Source organism: Lissotriton helveticus, chromosome 9 (genome assembly GCF_964261635.1).
Source record: "Lissotriton helveticus chromosome 9, aLisHel1.1, whole genome shotgun sequence".
Taxonomy (NCBI): domain Eukaryota; kingdom Metazoa; phylum Chordata; class Amphibia; order Caudata; family Salamandridae; genus Lissotriton; species Lissotriton helveticus.
In genome coordinates, this window is record NC_136070.1 from 14,936,956 (window position 1) to 14,955,523 (window position 18,568).

At 51.2% G+C, this 18,568-nt stretch overlaps 1 protein-coding gene across 1 annotated transcript in view; it reads left to right on the forward strand.

Annotated features, from left to right (window-relative positions):
* The window catches only part of LOC144782583 (paired box protein Pax-9-like), a 278,976-nt gene extending 262,155 nt beyond the window's left edge, over positions 1 to 16,821 (forward strand). The window contains exon 4 of the mRNA XM_078661955.1: positions 16,576 to 16,821. Within this exon, the coding sequence (XP_078518081.1) occupies positions 16,576 to 16,821 (246 nt within the window). The remainder of the gene's footprint in view (positions 1 to 16,575) is intronic.
* Positions 16,822 to 18,568: the final 1,747 nt, after the last annotated feature.

Consider the following 18,568-nt stretch of genomic DNA (forward strand, 5'->3'; position numbering starts at 1 on the left):
CTGGAAGGCATGGCACACTCCTCTGGAAGGCATGGCACACTCCTCTAGAAGGCATGACACACTCCTCTCGAAGGCATGGTACACTTCTCTAGAAGGCATGACACACTCCTCTGGAAGGCATGACACACTCCTCTGGAGGCATGGCACACTCATCTGAAGGCATGACATACTCCTCTGGAAGGCATGGCACACTCCTCTGAAGACATGACACACTCCTCTGAATACATGACACACTCCTCTGGAAGGCATGACACACTCCTCTGGAAGGCATGACACACTCCTCTGGAAGGCATGACACACTCCCCTGGAAGGCATGACACACTCCTCTGGAAGGCATGACACACTCCCCTGGAAGGCATGGCACACTCCTCTGAAGAAATGACACACTCCTCACTAGGACCGTTTCATTCTCTGCCAGTCAGAGCAGCTCATCAAATAAATCTGCGTAATATGACTCATACATATGATAACAATTTTCCCCTTTTGTAGTCTTCACAAGATCCATGCAAGATTGTATTTTTATTAATATTTAAACTGGTAATTACATTTAGTCTGTGCAGTGACCAAAGATTCACAGTCATTATTTTTTACTGCTGGGTTTTGTTGTTGAAGAAGAAAACAGCATCCTGGACCCGCCCCAGTCAGGGTTCCGCAGCAACCACTGCACCGAGACTGCCCTCATCACCGCCACCGACGACATCAGGACCCTGCTGGACAACGGTGAGACCGTGCCCCTCATCCTCCTAGACCTCTCGACCGCCTTCGCCACCGTCTGCCACCGCACACTACGCGCACGCCTCCACGCCGCAGGGATCCGAGACAAGGCTCTGGATTGGCCCACCTCCTTCCTCTCCGGCTGAACATAAACTGTCCGCCTCACCCCATTCCGATCCGAAGCCTCCAAGATCTTCTGTGGCGTACCCCAGGGATCATCCCTCAGCCCGACACTGTTCAACATCTACATGGCTCCGCTTGCACACGTAGCCCAGCAGTGCGACCTCAACATAATCTCCTACGCCGACGACACTCAAATAATCCTCTCGCTCCCTGAGGACCCCCTCACTGCCAAATTCAGCCTCCACGAAGGAATGAAGTCCGTCGCCGACTGGATGAAGATCAGCCGACTGAAGCTGAACTCAGACAAGACGGAGGTCCTCATCCTCGTCTCCAATCCTTCAGCCTGGGACGACTCCTGGTGGCCGACAGCACTGGGGGCAGCCAAGATACCCACTGACCACACACGCAACCTGGGAGTCATCCTCGACTCAAAACTCTCCATGACCAAGCAAGTCAACGCAGTCTCCTCCTCCTGCTTCAACACCCTACGCATGCTCCGCAAGATCTACAGGTGGATCCCGACAGATACAAGAAGAATGGTCACCCAGGCCCTCGTCAGTAGCAGATTCGACTATGGAAATGCCCTCTACGCGGTAGCCCCTACCAAGCTCATCAATCGACTACAAGGCATCCAAAACGCCTCGGCACAACTGATCCTTGATGGACCACGACACAACCACATCACCCCACACCTGAGAAACCTGCACTGGCTCCCCGTCAACAAGAGGATTTCCTTCAAACTCCTCATCCACGCACACAAGACCGGCCCAGCCTACCTCAACAGACGACTCTTCTTCTACATCCCCAACCGCCAGCTCCGTTCCGCCGACTTCGCCCTCGCCACCGTCCCTCGCATCCAAAGAACAACCACCGGTGGGAGATCCTTCTCCCACCTTGCCGCCAAGATCTGGAACACCCTCCCAGTGAGCCTAAGTCAGACCCAAGACCTGCTGACCTTCAGGAGGCTACTCAAGACCCGGCTGTTCGACCAGTAGCACCCGCCCCCCCCTTCTTCCCCCCAGCGCCTTGAGACCCTCACGGGTAAGTAGTGCGCTCTACAAATTCGTGATTGATTGGATCATTTCAAACATTTTGTATGTTTTTGGTAAATTATGCGACACCTCATGTAAATAGAAGTCATGGAGGCAGCGTGCTTCCTGCCTTGCTGTCTGCTGGGGGTGGTGTGTGGGTTTGTCTTTACACCCGTCTCCTGGGGGTGGTGTGTGAGTGTGATGGTTACACCCGTCTCCTGGGGGTGGTGTGTGGGTGTGTCTTTACACCCGTCTCCTGGGGGTGGTGTGGGGGTGTGTCTATACGCCCGTTTCCTGGGGGTGGTGTGTGGGTTTGTCTTTACACCCGTCTCCTGGGGGGTGGTGTGTGGGTGTGTTGGTTACACCCGTGTCCTTAGGGTGGTGTGTGGGTGTTTCTTTACACCCGTCTCCTGTGGGTGGTGTGTGGGTGTGTCTTTACACCCATCTCCTGGGGGTGGTGTGGGGGTGTGTCTATACACCCGTCTCCTGGGGGTGGTGTGTGGGTTTGTATTTACACCCGTCTCCTGGGGGTGGTGTGTGGGTGTGTTGGTTACACCCATGTCCTGGGGGTGGTGTGTGGGTGTGTTGGTTACACCCATGTCCTGGGGTGGTGTGTGGGTGTTTCTTTACACCCGTCTCCTGGGGTGGTGTGGGGGTGTGTATTTTCACCCATCTCCTGGGGGTGGTATGTGGTGTGTCTTTACACCCATCTCCTGGGGGTGGTGTGGGGGTGTGTCTATACACCCGTCTCCTGGGGTGGTGTGTGTGTGTTTTTATTTACACCCGTCTCCTGGGGTGGTGTGGGGGTGTGTCTTTACACCCGTCTCCTGGGGGTATTGTGGGGGGGTGTTTTTACACACGTCTCCTGAGGGTGGTGTGGAGTTGTGTCTTTACACCCGTCTCTTGGGGGTGGTGTGTGGGGGTGTCTTTACGCCCGTCTCCTGGGGTGGTGTTAGAAATGGGATTCCTGGCTGACTGAGGCTTGCGCCAAAGCCAGACAAAAACCACCACTCTACTTAGGGCAAGGGAGTTACCCTCCAAAGATAACCCCTACTCACCCACTTGGTAACGTGACACGAGCAGTAAGGCTGATCCCGGAGGCGTTGTGAGTTAAGCATTTGCACACGCACCCACCAACAACAACATCCCAGGCTCCCCACAAAAGGAACTCCACACAAGGTTATAGCACAAATGGCCTTTGTATTCTCAAAACACCTTAGAGTGGTAACCACCTTATGTACACTGTGCCGTCTGGCGTGGGGCCATATTTACAAGGGGATATTTACATAGGACAGGGCCACATGGACCACTATCCGGAATAAGCACTTGGTCGAAATAGCATTCTGTAGAATTAGCACTTGGTAGAATTAGCACTTTGTAGAATTACCACTTCGTACACTTAGCACTTAGTAGAATTAACACTTCGTAGACTTAGCACATAGAACATGGAATAATTGTAGCACCAAATAGCAAATGTAGCACACAACCAGTAACCACTGGTAGATGGTAAGTACATCCTACGCAATCCTAACCACGTTAGGCCTATATCCCGCAGGGAACCATGAACTCACTCGCATAACTATACTAAGCAAAACCACCTCCTAAGCATAAACACATGTAGAGGCATCAGAACATAGGATGCGTAAGACATACTACACACAGTACATTTCCTACCACCCCAAAGCCTTAGTACCTAACTCACATTAGCACATAAATCCCCTTAGGCACCGAAATCACATTAGGCACATAAGTCACATTAGGCACATAAGTCACCTTAGGGTCCATAAGTCACATTAGGGTCCATGTTGAGCCACTGCGCCAGAACCTAAACGTAGCAGCTGCCCACTACTTGCTGGGCAGCTGAGGACGAGCACAGGGCCTGAACGCTGCAGCTGGCACTAAGTGCTGCGCAGCTGTGGAAGGCCAGGGTAGGGCAAAGGGTAAAGGAGTGCATCTCACTCCTAGAGTCAAAGTACATGTCCCCCTAAAAGAAAAACCTAAATGGCGCAGCTGCCCACTACTTGCTGGGCAGCTGTGAAGCAAACTGCGACCTGGGCCCTCACTGGCCCTCTGGAGCGAGAACTGCGCCATAGGCTCTCACTTGCCCTTTAAACAAATTGCGCCAAACTGAGCCCTCTAGGCTCTGAAGACAACTGTGGTCCCCTAATAAAGCGGGTGCCCGCCTGAGCAAAGACTGGTCGCCAAAGGTGGGGAGCCATCTAGGCCCTGAAAACAATGGGGGCCTTCGTTGAAGCCACAGGGCTCGGGAGGACAAAATGGCGTTGGAGCCACAGGGCTCGGGAGGACAAAATGGCGTTTGAGCCTCTCGGGCTCGACATACAACTGCCCCCAAATCAGGTGGGGCCTCGCGGTTTTGATGAAATGGGGTCGGAGTGGCCCACTGAGCACCCGGGGCGATAGGCAACTGTTGGAGTCACTGAGGCTCGGAGAAGACAAGCTGGGGGATACCATGGGCCCCTCGGCATGGGGACCTCTCAGGGCCCCCCCGGTACAAACACGCACTCACTGGGTGCTCCGGGGGCCCCCACAACAAAGAAGGAAGCCCTCACTCACCGGGCTCTGGAGACTCCCTGGACTCCTCGTGTGCTCCTGTCTCGGCTCTTCTCGGGTGCTCAGTCGGGCGGCAGGCAGGCATCGGCCATGGGCCTCGAGCCCCCGCCACCGGCGCGTTTGAATGGTGTGTGGGTGTGTTGGTTACACCCGTCTCCTGGGGGTGGTGTGTGGGTGTGTCTTTACACCCGTCTCCTGGGGGTGGTGTGTGGGTGTGTCTTTACACCCGTCTCCTGAGGGTGGTGTGTGGGTGTGTTGGTTACACCCATCTCCTGGGGGTGGTGTGTGGGTGTGTCTTTACACCCGTCTCCTGGGGGTGGTGTGGGGGTGTGTCTTTACACCCGTCTCCTGAGCGTGGTGTGTGGGTGTGTTGGTTACACCCATCTCCTGGGGGTGGTGTGGGGGTGTGTTGATTACACCTGTCTCCTGGGGGTGGTGTGGGGGTGTTTCTTTACACCCGTCTCCTGGGGGTGGTGTGGGGGTGTGTTGGTTACACCCGTCTCCTGGGGGTGGTGTGGGGGTGTGTCTTTACACACCATCTCCTGGGGTGGTGTGGGGGTGTGTTGGTTACACCCGTCTCCTGGGGGTGGTGTGGGGGTGTGTCTTTACACCCGTCTCCTGGGGGTGGTGTGGGGGGGTGTCTTTACACCCGTCTCCTGGGGGTGGTGTGGGGGTGTGTCTTTACACCCGTCTCCTGGGGGTGGTGTGGGGGGTGTCTTTACACCCGTCTCCTGGGGGTGGTGTGAAGGTGTGTCTTTAGACGCGTCTCCTGTGGGTGGTTTGTGGGTGTGTCTTTACACCCATCTCCTGGGGGTGGTGTGTCTTTACACCCGTCTCCTGTGGGGGTGTGTCTTTACACCCGAATCCTGTGGGTGGTGTGGGGGTGTGTCTTTACACCCGTCTCCTGTGGGTGGTGTCGGGGTGTGTCTTTACACCCGTCTCCTGGGGGTGGTGTGTGGGTGTGTTGGATACATCCGTCTCCTGGGGGTGGTGTGGGGGTGTTTCTTTACACCCGTCTCCTGGGGGTGGTGTGGGGGTGTGTCTTTAAACCCATCTCCTGGGGGTAGTGTGTGGGTGTGTCTTTACACACCGTCTCCTGGAGTGGTGTGGGGGTGTGTTGGTTACATCCCTCTCCTGGGGGTGGTGTGGGGGTGTGTTGGTTACACCCGTCTCCTGGGGGTGGTGTGGCGGTGTGTCTTTACACCCGTCTCCTGGGTGGTGTGGGGGTGTGTTGGTTACATCCCTCTCCTGGGGGTGGTGTGGGGGTGTGTCTTTAAACCCATCTCCTGGGGGTGGTGTGGCGGTGTGTCTTTACACCCGTCTCCTGGGGTGGTGTGGGGATGTATTGGTTACATCCCTCTCCTGGAGGTGGTGTGGGGGTGTGTCTTTAAACCCATCTCCTGGGGGTGGTGTGGCGGTGTGTCTTTAAACCCATTTCCTGGGGGTGGTGTGGGGGTGTGTTGGTTACACCCGTCTCCTGGGGGTGGTGTGGGGGTGTGTTGGTTACACCCGTCTCCTGGGGGTGGTGTGGGGGTGTGTTGGTTACACCTGTCTCCTGGGGGTGGTGTGGGGGTGTGTCTTTAAACCCGTCTCCTGGGGGTGGTGTGTGGGTGTGTCTTTACACCTGTCTCCTGGGGGTGGTGTGGGGGTGTTTCTTTACACCCGTCTCCTGGGGGTGGTGTGGGGCGTGTTGGTTACACCCGTCTCCTGGGGTGGTGTGGGGGGTGTGTCTTTATACACCGTCTCCTGGGGTGGTGTGGGGGTGTGTTGGTTACATCCGTCTCCTGGGGGTGGTGTGGGGGTGTGTTGGTTACACTCATCTCCTGGGAGTGGTGTGGGGGTGTGTCTTTACACCCGTCTCCTGGGGGTGGTGTGGGGGTGTGTTGGTTACACCCGTCTCCTGGGGGTGGTGTGGGGGTGTCTCTTTACACCCGTCTCCTGGGGGTGGTGTGGGGGTGTGTTGGTTACACTCATCTCCTGGGAGTGGTGTGGGGGTGTGTCTTTACACCCGTCTCCTGGGGGTGGTGTGGGGGTGTCTCTTTACACCCGTCTCCTGGGGGTGGTGTGGGGGTGTGTTGGTTACACCTGTCTCCTGGGGGTGGTGTGGGGGTGTGTCTTTAAACCCATCTCCTGGGGGTGGTGTGTGGGTGTGTTGGTTACACCCGTCTCCTGGGGGTGGTGTGAGGGTGTGTCTTTACACACCGTCTCCTGGGGTGGTGTGGGGGTGTGTTGGTTACATCCGTCTCCTGGGGGTGTTGTGGGGGTGTGTTGGTTACACCCGTCTCCTGGGGTGGTGTGGGGGTGTGTCTTTACACCCGTCTCCTGAGGGTGGTTTGGGGCGTGTTGGTTACACCCGTCTCCTGGGGGTGGTGTGGGGGGGTGTTGGTTACACCCTTCTCCTGTGGGGGTGTGTCTTTACACCCGTCTCCTGGGGTGGTGTGGGGGCGTGTTGGTTACACCCGTCTCCTGGGGTGGTGTGGGGGTGTGTCTTTATACACCGTCTCCTGGGGTGGTGTGGGGGTGTGTTGGTTACATCCGTCTCCTGGGGGTGGTGTGGGGGGGGTGTCTTTACACCCGTCTCCTGGGGTGGTGTGGGGGTGTGTTGGTTACACTCATCTGCTGGGGGTGGTGTGGGGGTGTGTCTTTACACCTGTCTCCTGGGGGTGGTGTGGGGGTGTGTCTTTATACACCGTCTCCTGGGGTGGTGTGGGGGTGTGTCTTTACACCCGTCTCCTGGGGTGGTGTGGGGGTGTGTTGGTTACATCCGTCTCCTGGGGGTGGTGTGGGGGGGGTGTCTTTACACCCGTCTCCTGGGGTGGTGTGGGGGTGTGTCTTTACACCTGTCTCCTGGGGGTGGTGTGGGGATGTCTCTTTACACCCGTCTCCTGGGGGTGGTGTGGGGGTGTGTTGGTTACACCTGTCTCCTGGGGGTGGTGTGGGGGTGTGTCTTTAAACCCATCTCCTGGGGGTGGTGTGGGGGTGTGTTGGTTACATCCGTCTCCTGGGGGTGGTGTGGGGGGGGTGTCTTTACACCCGTCTCCTGGGGTGGTGTGGGGGTGTGTTGGTTACACTCATCTCCTGGGGGTGGTGTGGGGGTGTGTCTTTACACCTGTCTCCTGGGAGTGGTGTGGGGGTGTGTCTTTATACACCGTCTCCTGGGGTGGTGTGGGGGTGTGTTGGTTACATCCGTCTCCTGGGGGTGGTGTGGGGGGGTGTCTTTACACCTGTCTCCTGGGGGTGGTGGGGGGGTGTCTCTTTACACCCGTCTCCTGGGGGTGGTGTGGGGGTGTGTTGGTTACACCTGTCTCCTGGGGGTGGTGTGGGGGTGTGTTGGTTACACCCGTCTCCTGGGGGTGGTGTGGGGGGGGTGTCTTTACACCTGTCTCCTGGGGGTGGTGTGGGGGGGGTGTCTTTACACCTGTCTCCTGGGGGTGGTGTGGGGGTGTCTCTTTACACCCGTCTCCTGGGGGTGGTGTGAGGGTGTGTCTTTACATACCGTCTCCTGGGGGTGGTGTGAGGGTGTGTCTTTACATACCGTCTCCTGGGGTGGTGTGTGGGTGTGTTGGTTACATCCGTCTCCTGGGGGTGTTGTGGGGGTGTGTTGGTTACACCCGTCTCCTGGGGTGGTGTGGGGGTGTGTTGGTTACATCCGTCTCCTGGGGGTGTTGTGGGGGTGTGTTGGTTACACCCGTCTCCTGGGGGTGGTGTGGGGGTGTGTTGGTTACACCCATGTCCTGGGGTGATGTGTGGGTGTGTCTTTACATACCGTCTCCTGGGGTGGTGTGGGGGTGTGTTGGTTACATCCGTCTCCTGGGGGTGTTGTGGGGGTGTGTTGGTTACACCCGTCTCCTGGGGTGGTGTGGGGGTGTGTTGGTTACATCCGTCTCCTGGGGGTGTTGTGGGGGTGTGTTGGTTACACCTGTCTCCTGGGGGTGGTGTGGGGGTGTGTCTTTACATACCGTCTCCTGGGGTGGTGTGGGGGGGTGTCTTTACACCCGTCTCCTGGGGGTGGTGTGGGGGTGTGTTGGTTACATCCGTCTCCTGGGGGTGGTGTGGGGGTGTGTCTTTACATACCGTCTCCTGGGGTGGTGTGGGGGTGTGTTGGTTACATCCGTCTCCTGGGGTGGTGTGGGGGTGTGTTGGTTGCATCCGTCTCCTGGGGGTGTTGTGGGGGTGTGTTGGTTACACCCGTCTCCTGGGGGTGGTGTGGGGGTGTGTCTTTACACCCATATCGTGGGGGTGGTGTGGGGGTGTGTCTTTACATACCCTCTCCTGGGGTGGTGTGGGGGTGTGTTGGTTACATCCGTCTCCTGGGGGTGTTGTGGGGGTGTGTTGGTTACACCCGTCTCCTGGGGTGGTGTGGGGGTGTGTCTTTACACCCATATCCTGGGGGTGGTGTGGGGGGGTGTGTTGGTTACATCCGTCTCCTGAGGGTGGTGTGTGGGTGTTTCTTTACACCCGTCTCCTATGGGTGGTGTGTAGGTGTGTCTTTACCCTGCATCGCAAAATGCGATGCAGCGCGCGCTACGAAATTCGTTTTATTAATGTAATTGTTTACTTACCTCCAATTATCCATATGCCGGTTTTTAGCACCCCCTACCACAACTCCCTCCACGGGCCGCGGCTGCTTCCTTTTGTTTCCTTCCTAAATAAGACAAAGTGCAAAAGCACTTCCAGCATCAGTCACGTGGTACACCGGGGAGGCGGTTCCACCTGTGGAAAGTGTGATGGGGAGGGAACCGCAGCATCAGCACTTTACTTCCGGTCTCCTTTCTGTCCGTTGAGCCTTTTGTGCTAGAAACATTTTTTTGCTTCAATGAGCAGGTGAAATATTTTATTATGTGGCGAATCACTAATTATGAAGACTTTACCGAGGTCCCACGCTTGGATTGTTTAATTTCCCACCTCAGGAGGCATCACTCCCGCCTTGAGTACGAGCATGCCCGTATTGTGCCACCCATTGAAGTACCCATTTAAAGCATGTCTCGGGCCTGCCATTGCAGCGTGGGTGCAAAGTTAAACCGCCAATTCGACCTGAACCCCCCTTTTTAATACATATAAGCAGGCCCACTGGAATTATACGTCAGGGAGGATCGAATTATATGGAGGGTGGAGTAACTTATGTGGCAAGAAAATGCAAACTATGCGCCACGTTTTGTGATAGTATTGCTTCATTATTTTGTCATTTTTAAACTTGTTGACACTCTCTGGGCATTAGTTGTATCATGAGTACCAGTTTAATGCCCAAATATAGCAATAAGCTACAGAAAGGTGACCAGTCAACCTTTGCAAAGGCCCTTCCACTGTGCGGAAACACATCATTGCGTTTTAACTAACCTCTGAACTGTTTAAACTAAAAATATTTTTTTTGCTAAAATCTGCAGATTATCTGGCAGGTAATGGATTATTTGGCAAATCCAAAATTATGTGAAAGATTGCTTCAGCCGCTAACTCGTATAATACCAGTGGCCATGTATATAAGCCCCCTCCTGCCTCCCCCCCCCTCCCCACCGCCCTGGGGTAGGCCCTAAACAGCCCAGAGGGCGGAGAGACGTGTATTTAAAAAGTAGAACATTTACTGTTAAGTTTTACATGTGCTGGTCATGAAAAACTCCTACATTATTTTTGCGCTAAGGTATGGCCTACCTATCCTATAGGATAACATTGGGTTACCTTATTACATTTAATAAGTGCTAGGAACAGGCAGAAATGTCCTGTTTGGATTCAACGGAATTGTCCTTTAAAATTCTCCTTAATGGTAATATCAGATTCTAGATTCCAATTTTGAAAATTCCCTGTTTAAAAAGTTGGCATTTTCCTGCCCTAAACTTTCTTTCAGAGACCTTCTAGGAACTTCCAGCTTCCTGGGCCTGTTACTTACTCCCCATCAGGAATGTGTACGGGGCCCAGGCTCTGAACAATAGGACCCTGGTGTAGCTGGGAGCCGGCCATCCTGCCAGGGTGGGAGGGGTGGAGCTGTTCCCTGCCAAACTTTCATTTCCAAGTCTGCCTCCAGCTCACTCACTGTGCGCTGCATAAATATCTTACTCTATGCCTCTAGGTTGAGCCTGACTGCTTTTGTGCCAAGCTGCCAGAGGTTTGAGCACAGGTTAATTTAGTAACTTTTGGCGTTCACCCTGACAAGGATTGTGGTTGTTGCTTGAAAAGGGTTAACACCCCCCTCAACCGATAACCCAATTTCCCACAGGTTCTCACTGGGTGACAGGATGGTTGAATTAAGAGGCTACCAGGCCCATTGGCCGTCTTAGCTTCTTCACTGGTAGTGCGAGGAGCTGGCTGGTCGAGTCACTACAGTAAGTAGTCAATTGATACTTGTATAGCGCACTACTCACCCGCAAGGGTCTCAAGGCGCTTGTACGAATACCGCTGTGGAACCCATCCTGGCTTTCCCTGTGAGGTGTCCACTCGTGGTTTTTTTATAAGTATGGTTCATAAAGCCATTCTTACCTCTGTGGACTTTATGAACCATACTTATAAAAAAAACACGTTCCACAGATCGCACATATCCCAAAAGAGTAGCAGAAAATGACTGTAACGGTCAGAACTGGGGACGGGTGTTCGTGTTTGCTGCACTAAAAAGTTGTCGAAATGTTCCATATTTCTCTAAATAAAGCAGTGAGCTTGATGAGTTTGAGATTCAATTGAAAGAGACAAGGAAAAAGGGTCAGTGATCAATAGAAAGAGACAAGGACGAGGCGTAGAGAGTCTATCGAAAGAGGTAAGGGAGGAGGATTAGAGAATCAATCGAAAGAGGCAAAGGAAGAGGATTAGAGAATCAATCGAAAGAGGCAAGGGAGGAGGATTAGAGAATCAATCGAAAGAGGCAAGGGAGGAGGATTAGAGAATCAATCGAAAGAGGCAAAGGAAGGGGATCAGAGAATCAATCGAAAGAGGCAAGGGAGGAGGATGAAAGAGTCAATGAAAAGAGGCAAGGAAGGGGATCAGAGATCAATGGAAAGAGATAAGGGGGAGGTTTAGAGCATCAGTCAGCTCTTGGCCTGACAGGAGACCAGCAGGCCAAGGTCAGAAACACGGGCTTTACTAAGACTTGATTTATTCTGTACCTATTTTCTATTTTTGCAGCTTTTCAAACATTTTTAAACAAATATTGATGAATAGTGCATGTGGGGTGATAAAGTGTTTATACGGTTCTATGATGAACATTGTATTACTTATATAAGTGTAATAATGATGAAATTGTGTGCCATCAGTTTTTAAACATTTAGAAATTATTTTTATGGCATTTTAATATTTGATTAGGTTTAATAAAATTAGATTTTTTTAATCAAACAGTGTATAGTGATAATACAGTGATATGAATATTTTTGTGGTGGTGCAGCTCAAAACCTACTAACTAGTATATGGATGAAAGTGATGAGTAAGTGTCGCAAAAGGGACTCCTCCTTTTTTTATTGACAAAGTCAAACTACACCAACCAGACCTCATTTCACTGTGACCCCGGGATCCAGGGTTAACGACAGGTGTACGCCCTCAAGGGCCCACTTAGGATTCCTGATAGTATAAACAGGTGAGACAGCTCAGTGGGTCAGTGCTTCTGCTGTGGAGAGGTCCTAGAGATATCGGACCTTATTTATGAAGACCTGCAACACTTTTACGCCACTGGTGTATCACTTTTTGTGATGCAGCCGCGTCATGAATAATGCGCCACAGTGCGCCATATTTACAAAGTGACGCATCGCATCTAAGCAGATACGCCATTTTGTAAACCCCTGCGCTACAATACACCTGTGTCAGGTATAATGTATGCAGGGTGGCCGTTCCCCCGTAAAATGCTTTGTAGAAGTGGCGCAGTGATATCTATCATATTTCACTGCGCCACTTCTAGGACACCACAGCATCAAAAGCTTACGCCTGCCTCACAGCAGGCGTAAGACTGATGCCGGCCCTTCCACATGGGCTGACCCCATATAAAAGGACACATTGCTGGAGTTGCTCTGTTTTCAGACACACCTCAGCAGTGCGCCATTTTTGCACCTACAGATACGTCAGTCATACTGATGTATCTGCTACTCCTTGCGACATGCAGCGCCGTACATTAAATACGGTGCATCTATTGTGTCGCAAGGAGGGCGCAGTGAAAACTGTTGCATTGTTGTTTTGTCACAGCGATGCAAAAGTTTTCATATCCGAGGCCCATCATCTTCTCCTCTTAGATGTAACGGGATCATCCGTCCCCGTTGTTGTTTCTATTCTGTTACTTTCTGCCAAACAGTTTTGCAACAATAAAGAACCAGAATTCAGTTGGAAACCTAAACACGGGAGAAGAACTCGCGGCGAAGATAGCTCACAAATTTCCACTGATGTTCGTGCTGCTTCCCACCTAAAAGTACACAGGTCCGCATCTACAATGTTTTGACGCACGGCAGCGCAGCGAGCCCTCCTGCTGCGCTGCCCTGCGTCAACATAAAAGGGCCGGAATGCTCCATATATACAAGATACAGCGCATTCCTGTCCGTCTCCCCTGTGCCAGTGCGCACCCAGCAACTGTGCGCCAGCGCAGACACCCTTGCGTCATTGTGAAAGGGTGTTTGTGCTGAGGAGGGGATTGTTATTGTGCATATGTAAATGTAAATGTAAATGTAAATGTAAATGTAAATGTACAGGAATTTATATAGCGCAAATCACCAAGCGGTCTCTAAGCGCTTGCTTAGGGAACCCGTCCTGGTATTCCCCTGTGAGATAACCCCGGCAGGGTATCCGCAAGGTGAAAGCCAGGCATCCCACCGCGAGGGGCCGTTGTGGAGATTAAGCAAGCTATTGCCCAGAGTCGCAGAGTGTGAACCCGTGAATCGAGTAGGCACCGGAGCGAGAATTGTCGAGTCCATGGACATTTTAGGACTCAAGACCCCACCGAGCCGGGAATTGAACCCTGGTCCCGGGCTGACCTCTGCTTCCAGGTCTGCCTCCTCTAACCAGTGAGCCACACTTCTCCACATAGGGACACCTTTCTGCACAAAAACAATAATTGAAGGCATTTTGCTGCAGCACGCCTGGAACGGGGAAAGAAGGAGGAGAGATACAAGTATTACTCCTGGTTGTGCCTCCTCCCGCCTCACCTATGAAGGCGTAGGATTCTGACGCATCCCTAGGTCTACAAAATGTTGTACATCTGTGAATGCGTCGGGTTCCAGGGGTGTTGCGTCGGAGCACCCACAGCATCACCCATGGAACGCCCCTTTCATGCAGAGTTATGCGCGAACGCGAAACATTTACAAGGTTATTAAAAGCCACGCAGGGTGAGTGTACGTGGCATTGTAAATATGGGAAGTCCATTGCCCTGCTTGTGCGTCAATAAAAGTGAGCCCCTCAGTCTCTAAAGGTAAACATTCTGGGGGCTCAACAGTATGCAACATCAAAAGACTTGTTCTGGGAGAAGGGGTGCCCCCGGGGTGCAGTGTTTAACAGGGATTTAAATACGATCAGATAAAAAAAATGGCTGAAAACTCCTATTTACTCCTATTAACATAAATATGAGGTTTTCAAATACATGTTGCCATTCCTCTTGAAAAAGAATCATGAACGTACTATTTTGTAAAATATTAATATTTCTCCTTACAAGATGTGTTGAACTATTAGGGGTTATATCTTGTACACTGATGAATGTGAGGCCCATGAATGATTTATCTGAAAGGATCAGTTCCTCGGCCCACAGTCAGAGGAATAGCTAGTGAGTGGTGTTTACATTCAGTGTAAACATTTGAAGGCTGCATTCGCTCTTTTTCCTTGGATGCTGGCAAGTATCACTCTGCTTGGAGAGTTCTACTGACACATGCATCAAGGTACGCTTTTGTGATTTCTTAAATGCGATTATTAAGGAATCGCAATTAAAGGAATCGCAAAGCCTATGCATGTAGGAATCGCTATTAAAATAGTGATTCCTAAACATTCCTAAATTGCAACTCGCAAATTGCGAGTTGCAATTAAGGAATGCCTTCCCGTTCATTCCTATGGGCCTACTGGCCTACCGGCTCATAGGACTGAATGGGAGATTGCATGCTCAATTTGCGAGTACCAATAGGTACTTGCAAATTGCGCATACAATTTCAAGGGTGCGAGAGTGTCCAAAGGATACCCTGTTGCACCCCTAAAATTGCTGTTTGCACACATGTTGCACACACACATGCCCCAAGGGCATGTGTGTGTGTAACCTACAACTTTGAAAAATGCACTTCAGTGCATTTTTTAAAGTTGTTGCAAATTACCATCAAGTTCAACTTCATGGCAATTTGCGCCCCCTAATAGCAAAATCGCTATTTTAAAGTGGTTCTTGCATTGCATTTAAGGAATCGCAAATTGAGGTTCCTTAAATGCAATTGCCATTTGAGAAATCGCAATTGTTTGCAAAGTCTCAATTTGCGAGTGCCTTGAACCTTGATGCATCGCAAATGCCCTTTTTGCGGGCGCAAACGGACGATTTTTGCAAATCGCACCATTTGCGTTAGCAAAAATGGTTGATGGATGTGCCTGTTAGTCTCCAACATGTCAGTGAACTTGTTCTGTTTGTGGATTGCCGCTTTGTGTCGCAGTCTCCATGCTAATGGAGGTTCATGTAAAGAGCAGGATTCCCAATCCAAGATGGCTGCTGGGACATGTTCTGTTCTCTCTGATTGAATAACACTCAACAACCACACTGAGGCAACCAAGCCCTTTGTGAGTGAGGATTCTGATTACAAAGAGGGGCGTGGGTGGGCACTGAAAGGCGGTGTCGTGTGTTTGATGAAAATGCATAATTGTTTTAACACAATGTAATTACCATACAATAAATTCAAGATATTTCGCCCAGAAGCTGTGTTTATTTTAACTTTAATAATGTAGGTCTCGATTTCAAGATGGTTGTTGATGCTTTTCACCCAGTGCTTAATTTGTAAAAAAAATATTTGCCAGGGCTCTCATCAGGAGGCCTCTGCCCCTGCACGGCGTTGTCAGTGACAGTACCTACACAACTACTAACCAGCTCGCTATTCGTCTGACAATGCAGACTATTCTAGACCCCCAAAGCTATGAAAATGGCTTGGGTGGCAGGTATTAAACTACACAAGCAGCGCCACCATGTGGTAGCTGTCATAAGTGTCGGTGTTGACAATTAAGTGCTGGTGTCTAGCCCCCGAAACCCGTGGCTCAAATTGAGCACTGCTTTCGCCATGTATTCTGGCACACAGTCCCCCCTCTGGCTAACCCCCATGCATTCAGCACACGATGGTTAGTGTGTAGATAACATTTTGAAATATTATGTCATTCTCTCGTGTACATGTTGCTTCGTTCTCAAGCTTCATCGTCATGCTGTGAAAGCGTCCTCAAGTCCTCACCTATTGGGACCCGAGTGTGCTCCTCATGAGAACTCAACCGTGACTTGTAGCAGAATGTGTTCTTACTCTACGTTGTGGCAGGAGCACCGGGGATGAAACCGTGTAGTAAAAGTCTGTGGGTCGGGGAAGACGAATGTGATTTCAACCTGTGTCGCTCTCTCTGTAATATGATTGGGTGGGATCTTTGGGCCTTTCCGCGTTCACTCCAAGATGTGTAAGACTTATTGCATGTTACCCTATAAAACAGGAGATTCACCCAGAGGTGTTGGGCTCCCTGTCCCCTGATCCTCAGCAGGCGACACTCAGTGCGACTGATCTCTGCTCTATGACCCATTGACTGACCTACAGTATCCTCTCTTCTGCTATTTCACCATTTGCCGTTTCATACTGAGCGTCCTGCTTTTATGTGACAAACGACTGACCATCCGCGGTCTGTGACGGTAACCGCGTTGGGGCGGTGGGGGATTTCGAGGGACGATGCAGAGGGAAAATTAATTACTTATTTAATCCCCCCCACACGGCCCTGCCTGCCCACCGCTGTTACCTGCACGGACCGCGGCTGCGACTGACTCCCTGCCATGTGTTTTGCTTTCTGTAATGACTTTAATTTTCAAAAAAACCCTCATGGTTATCATTATAACACTAGTCAGTTTTATTATGAAACCTCATGTGCTTTACATGTAATTCTGAAATATTATTTGATATCATATGTTCTTAATCTAAAGTTATTATCAATATTTGATGATAGTTGTCATTTGCTGCTAATCTTTCTGCCTTCTCTTTTCTAGGCGCATGGCCTCTCGGCGGTCAGCGGCTTTGTGGCGGCGCCAGGGATGGGCCCCTACCCGACGTCATCGCCCGTCTCGCCCTACATGACGTACAGCACCGCCGCTTCTACCGGATACGTGACGGGGCACGGCTGGCAGCATGGAGGCGGTGCAGCACTCACGGCGCACAGCTGTGACATCACAGCCGCGCTGGCCTTCAAAGGCATGCACACAGCCAGAGAAGGTAGAGTAGCCAAGGCTTGTTGACGCGAGGCTCTGGGACAGTGTACACCGACTGCCAGGGACCCTGCCAGGCTGGCATCACTGCCCTAGGGCAGAGGCAAGCGGGGCAGTGTGGAGGCCGGGCAGTGAGGCACCACTTCATCGCCCCAAGCACTGGTGGCGCCCATGGGCCGAGGGGACACCCCCATGGACTCTGAAGCCTCATTGTATTGTATTGTATTGTATTGTATTGTAATTGCATTTATATAGCGCTTACTACCCCTGACGAGGCATCAAAGCATTTTTTCGGCAAGTAGCACGCTACTCCGGGACCCATATAGGATTAGTGTTGAATTAGTATAGTGAAACATGCAAGTACATTTTAAGTGGTGGATAGATTAGTCAGTTATTTGGATTTGGAATGATAGCAGAAGGATAGAGGAGGACAAAGGTTTGTATTTATTTATCGCTCGCTGACGCACGCTATTCAGGAAGTCTAAAAAGGATTAGTGGTGAATTAATATGGTGAAATATGAAGTAATTTCAGTGGTGGATATTAGTCTGTTACTAGGAGTGAGAAGGATAGCGGAGGGATAAAAGGGGAAGGAAGGTTTGCATTCATATAGCACTTCTTACCCCTGATGGATGTTGAAGCACTTTTCTGGCGAGTAGCACGGCACTCCGGAACCCGTAAAGGATTAGTGTTGAAAATTAGTATTGTATAAATATGAAGTTGTTTGAGTAGGGGATATGTTATTCAGTTATTTGGGTAGAGAACGGTAGGTGGGGAGGGGTAGAAAAGAGGGAAGAGTTTAGAAAGGTTTGTTTTAGGGGATCGGTATAGTAAGAGGTGTCAGATGCTGCAAGGAGGAGTAGAGTAGGAGAGAGTCTAGTAAGGGTTATTTTGGTGATCATATTAGTGGTATGGGGTTTGGGATAAATGAGAGAGTGGATGTAGAGGATATATTGATAGATGTATAGGATGAGAGATAGGAAAGAGTAGTAGAAAGAAGTTTTAGATGAGTCAGAAGGTTGGGCTAGAAGATATATTGAGCGAAGTGCATTGGAAATGCTAAATTAGAAGAACTTGATAAATATATAGATCCATAAGTACATTGAAAATATATAGATGCATAAAGGAGGTATGTATATTGGGCAGCATTTCTGGCCCCCCTGGTCCTGGTCAGTCTCGAACAGGCTCAAACAGGCAACTGCCCTTGACCTCTTTGCCCTTAACAGGCAACTGCCCTTGTCCTCTCCGCCCATAACATGCTCAAACAGGCAACTGCCCTTGTCCTCTTAGCCTCGACGCCCAGGCTAAGACACCCTAACCCTGGCCTTTTATAGCCCTAGTAATCAGGTGACCCTGTCAGCCAATGGGAACCCTAGCCCTAACACTATCCAATCACAACACAAGCCCTAAAAATCTAGAACCAATAGGAGACCAGGACCTTACAGCCAATCTTAGCCCTAGTCCAAGCACCCAATCAGTTCAAAAACCCTGATCTCTACGTCCAATAGACTCCCTAGCCCTACCAGTAGTCCCAACGCAAGTCCAAGCAACCAATGGCACAGGAAGCCCTTGTCTCTACTTCCAATAGAAAGCCTAACCCTACTCTTAGTCCCACAACCAGTCCAGCAACCAATCACACCAGAAGCCCTAATCGCTACTTCCAGTTAAAGGTCTAACCCTAGCCATAGTCCCACCCTAGTCCCAACAACCAATAACACAGGAAACCCTAGTCCCTACTTCCAATAGAAATCCTAACCCAATCCCTAGTCCCAACACCCC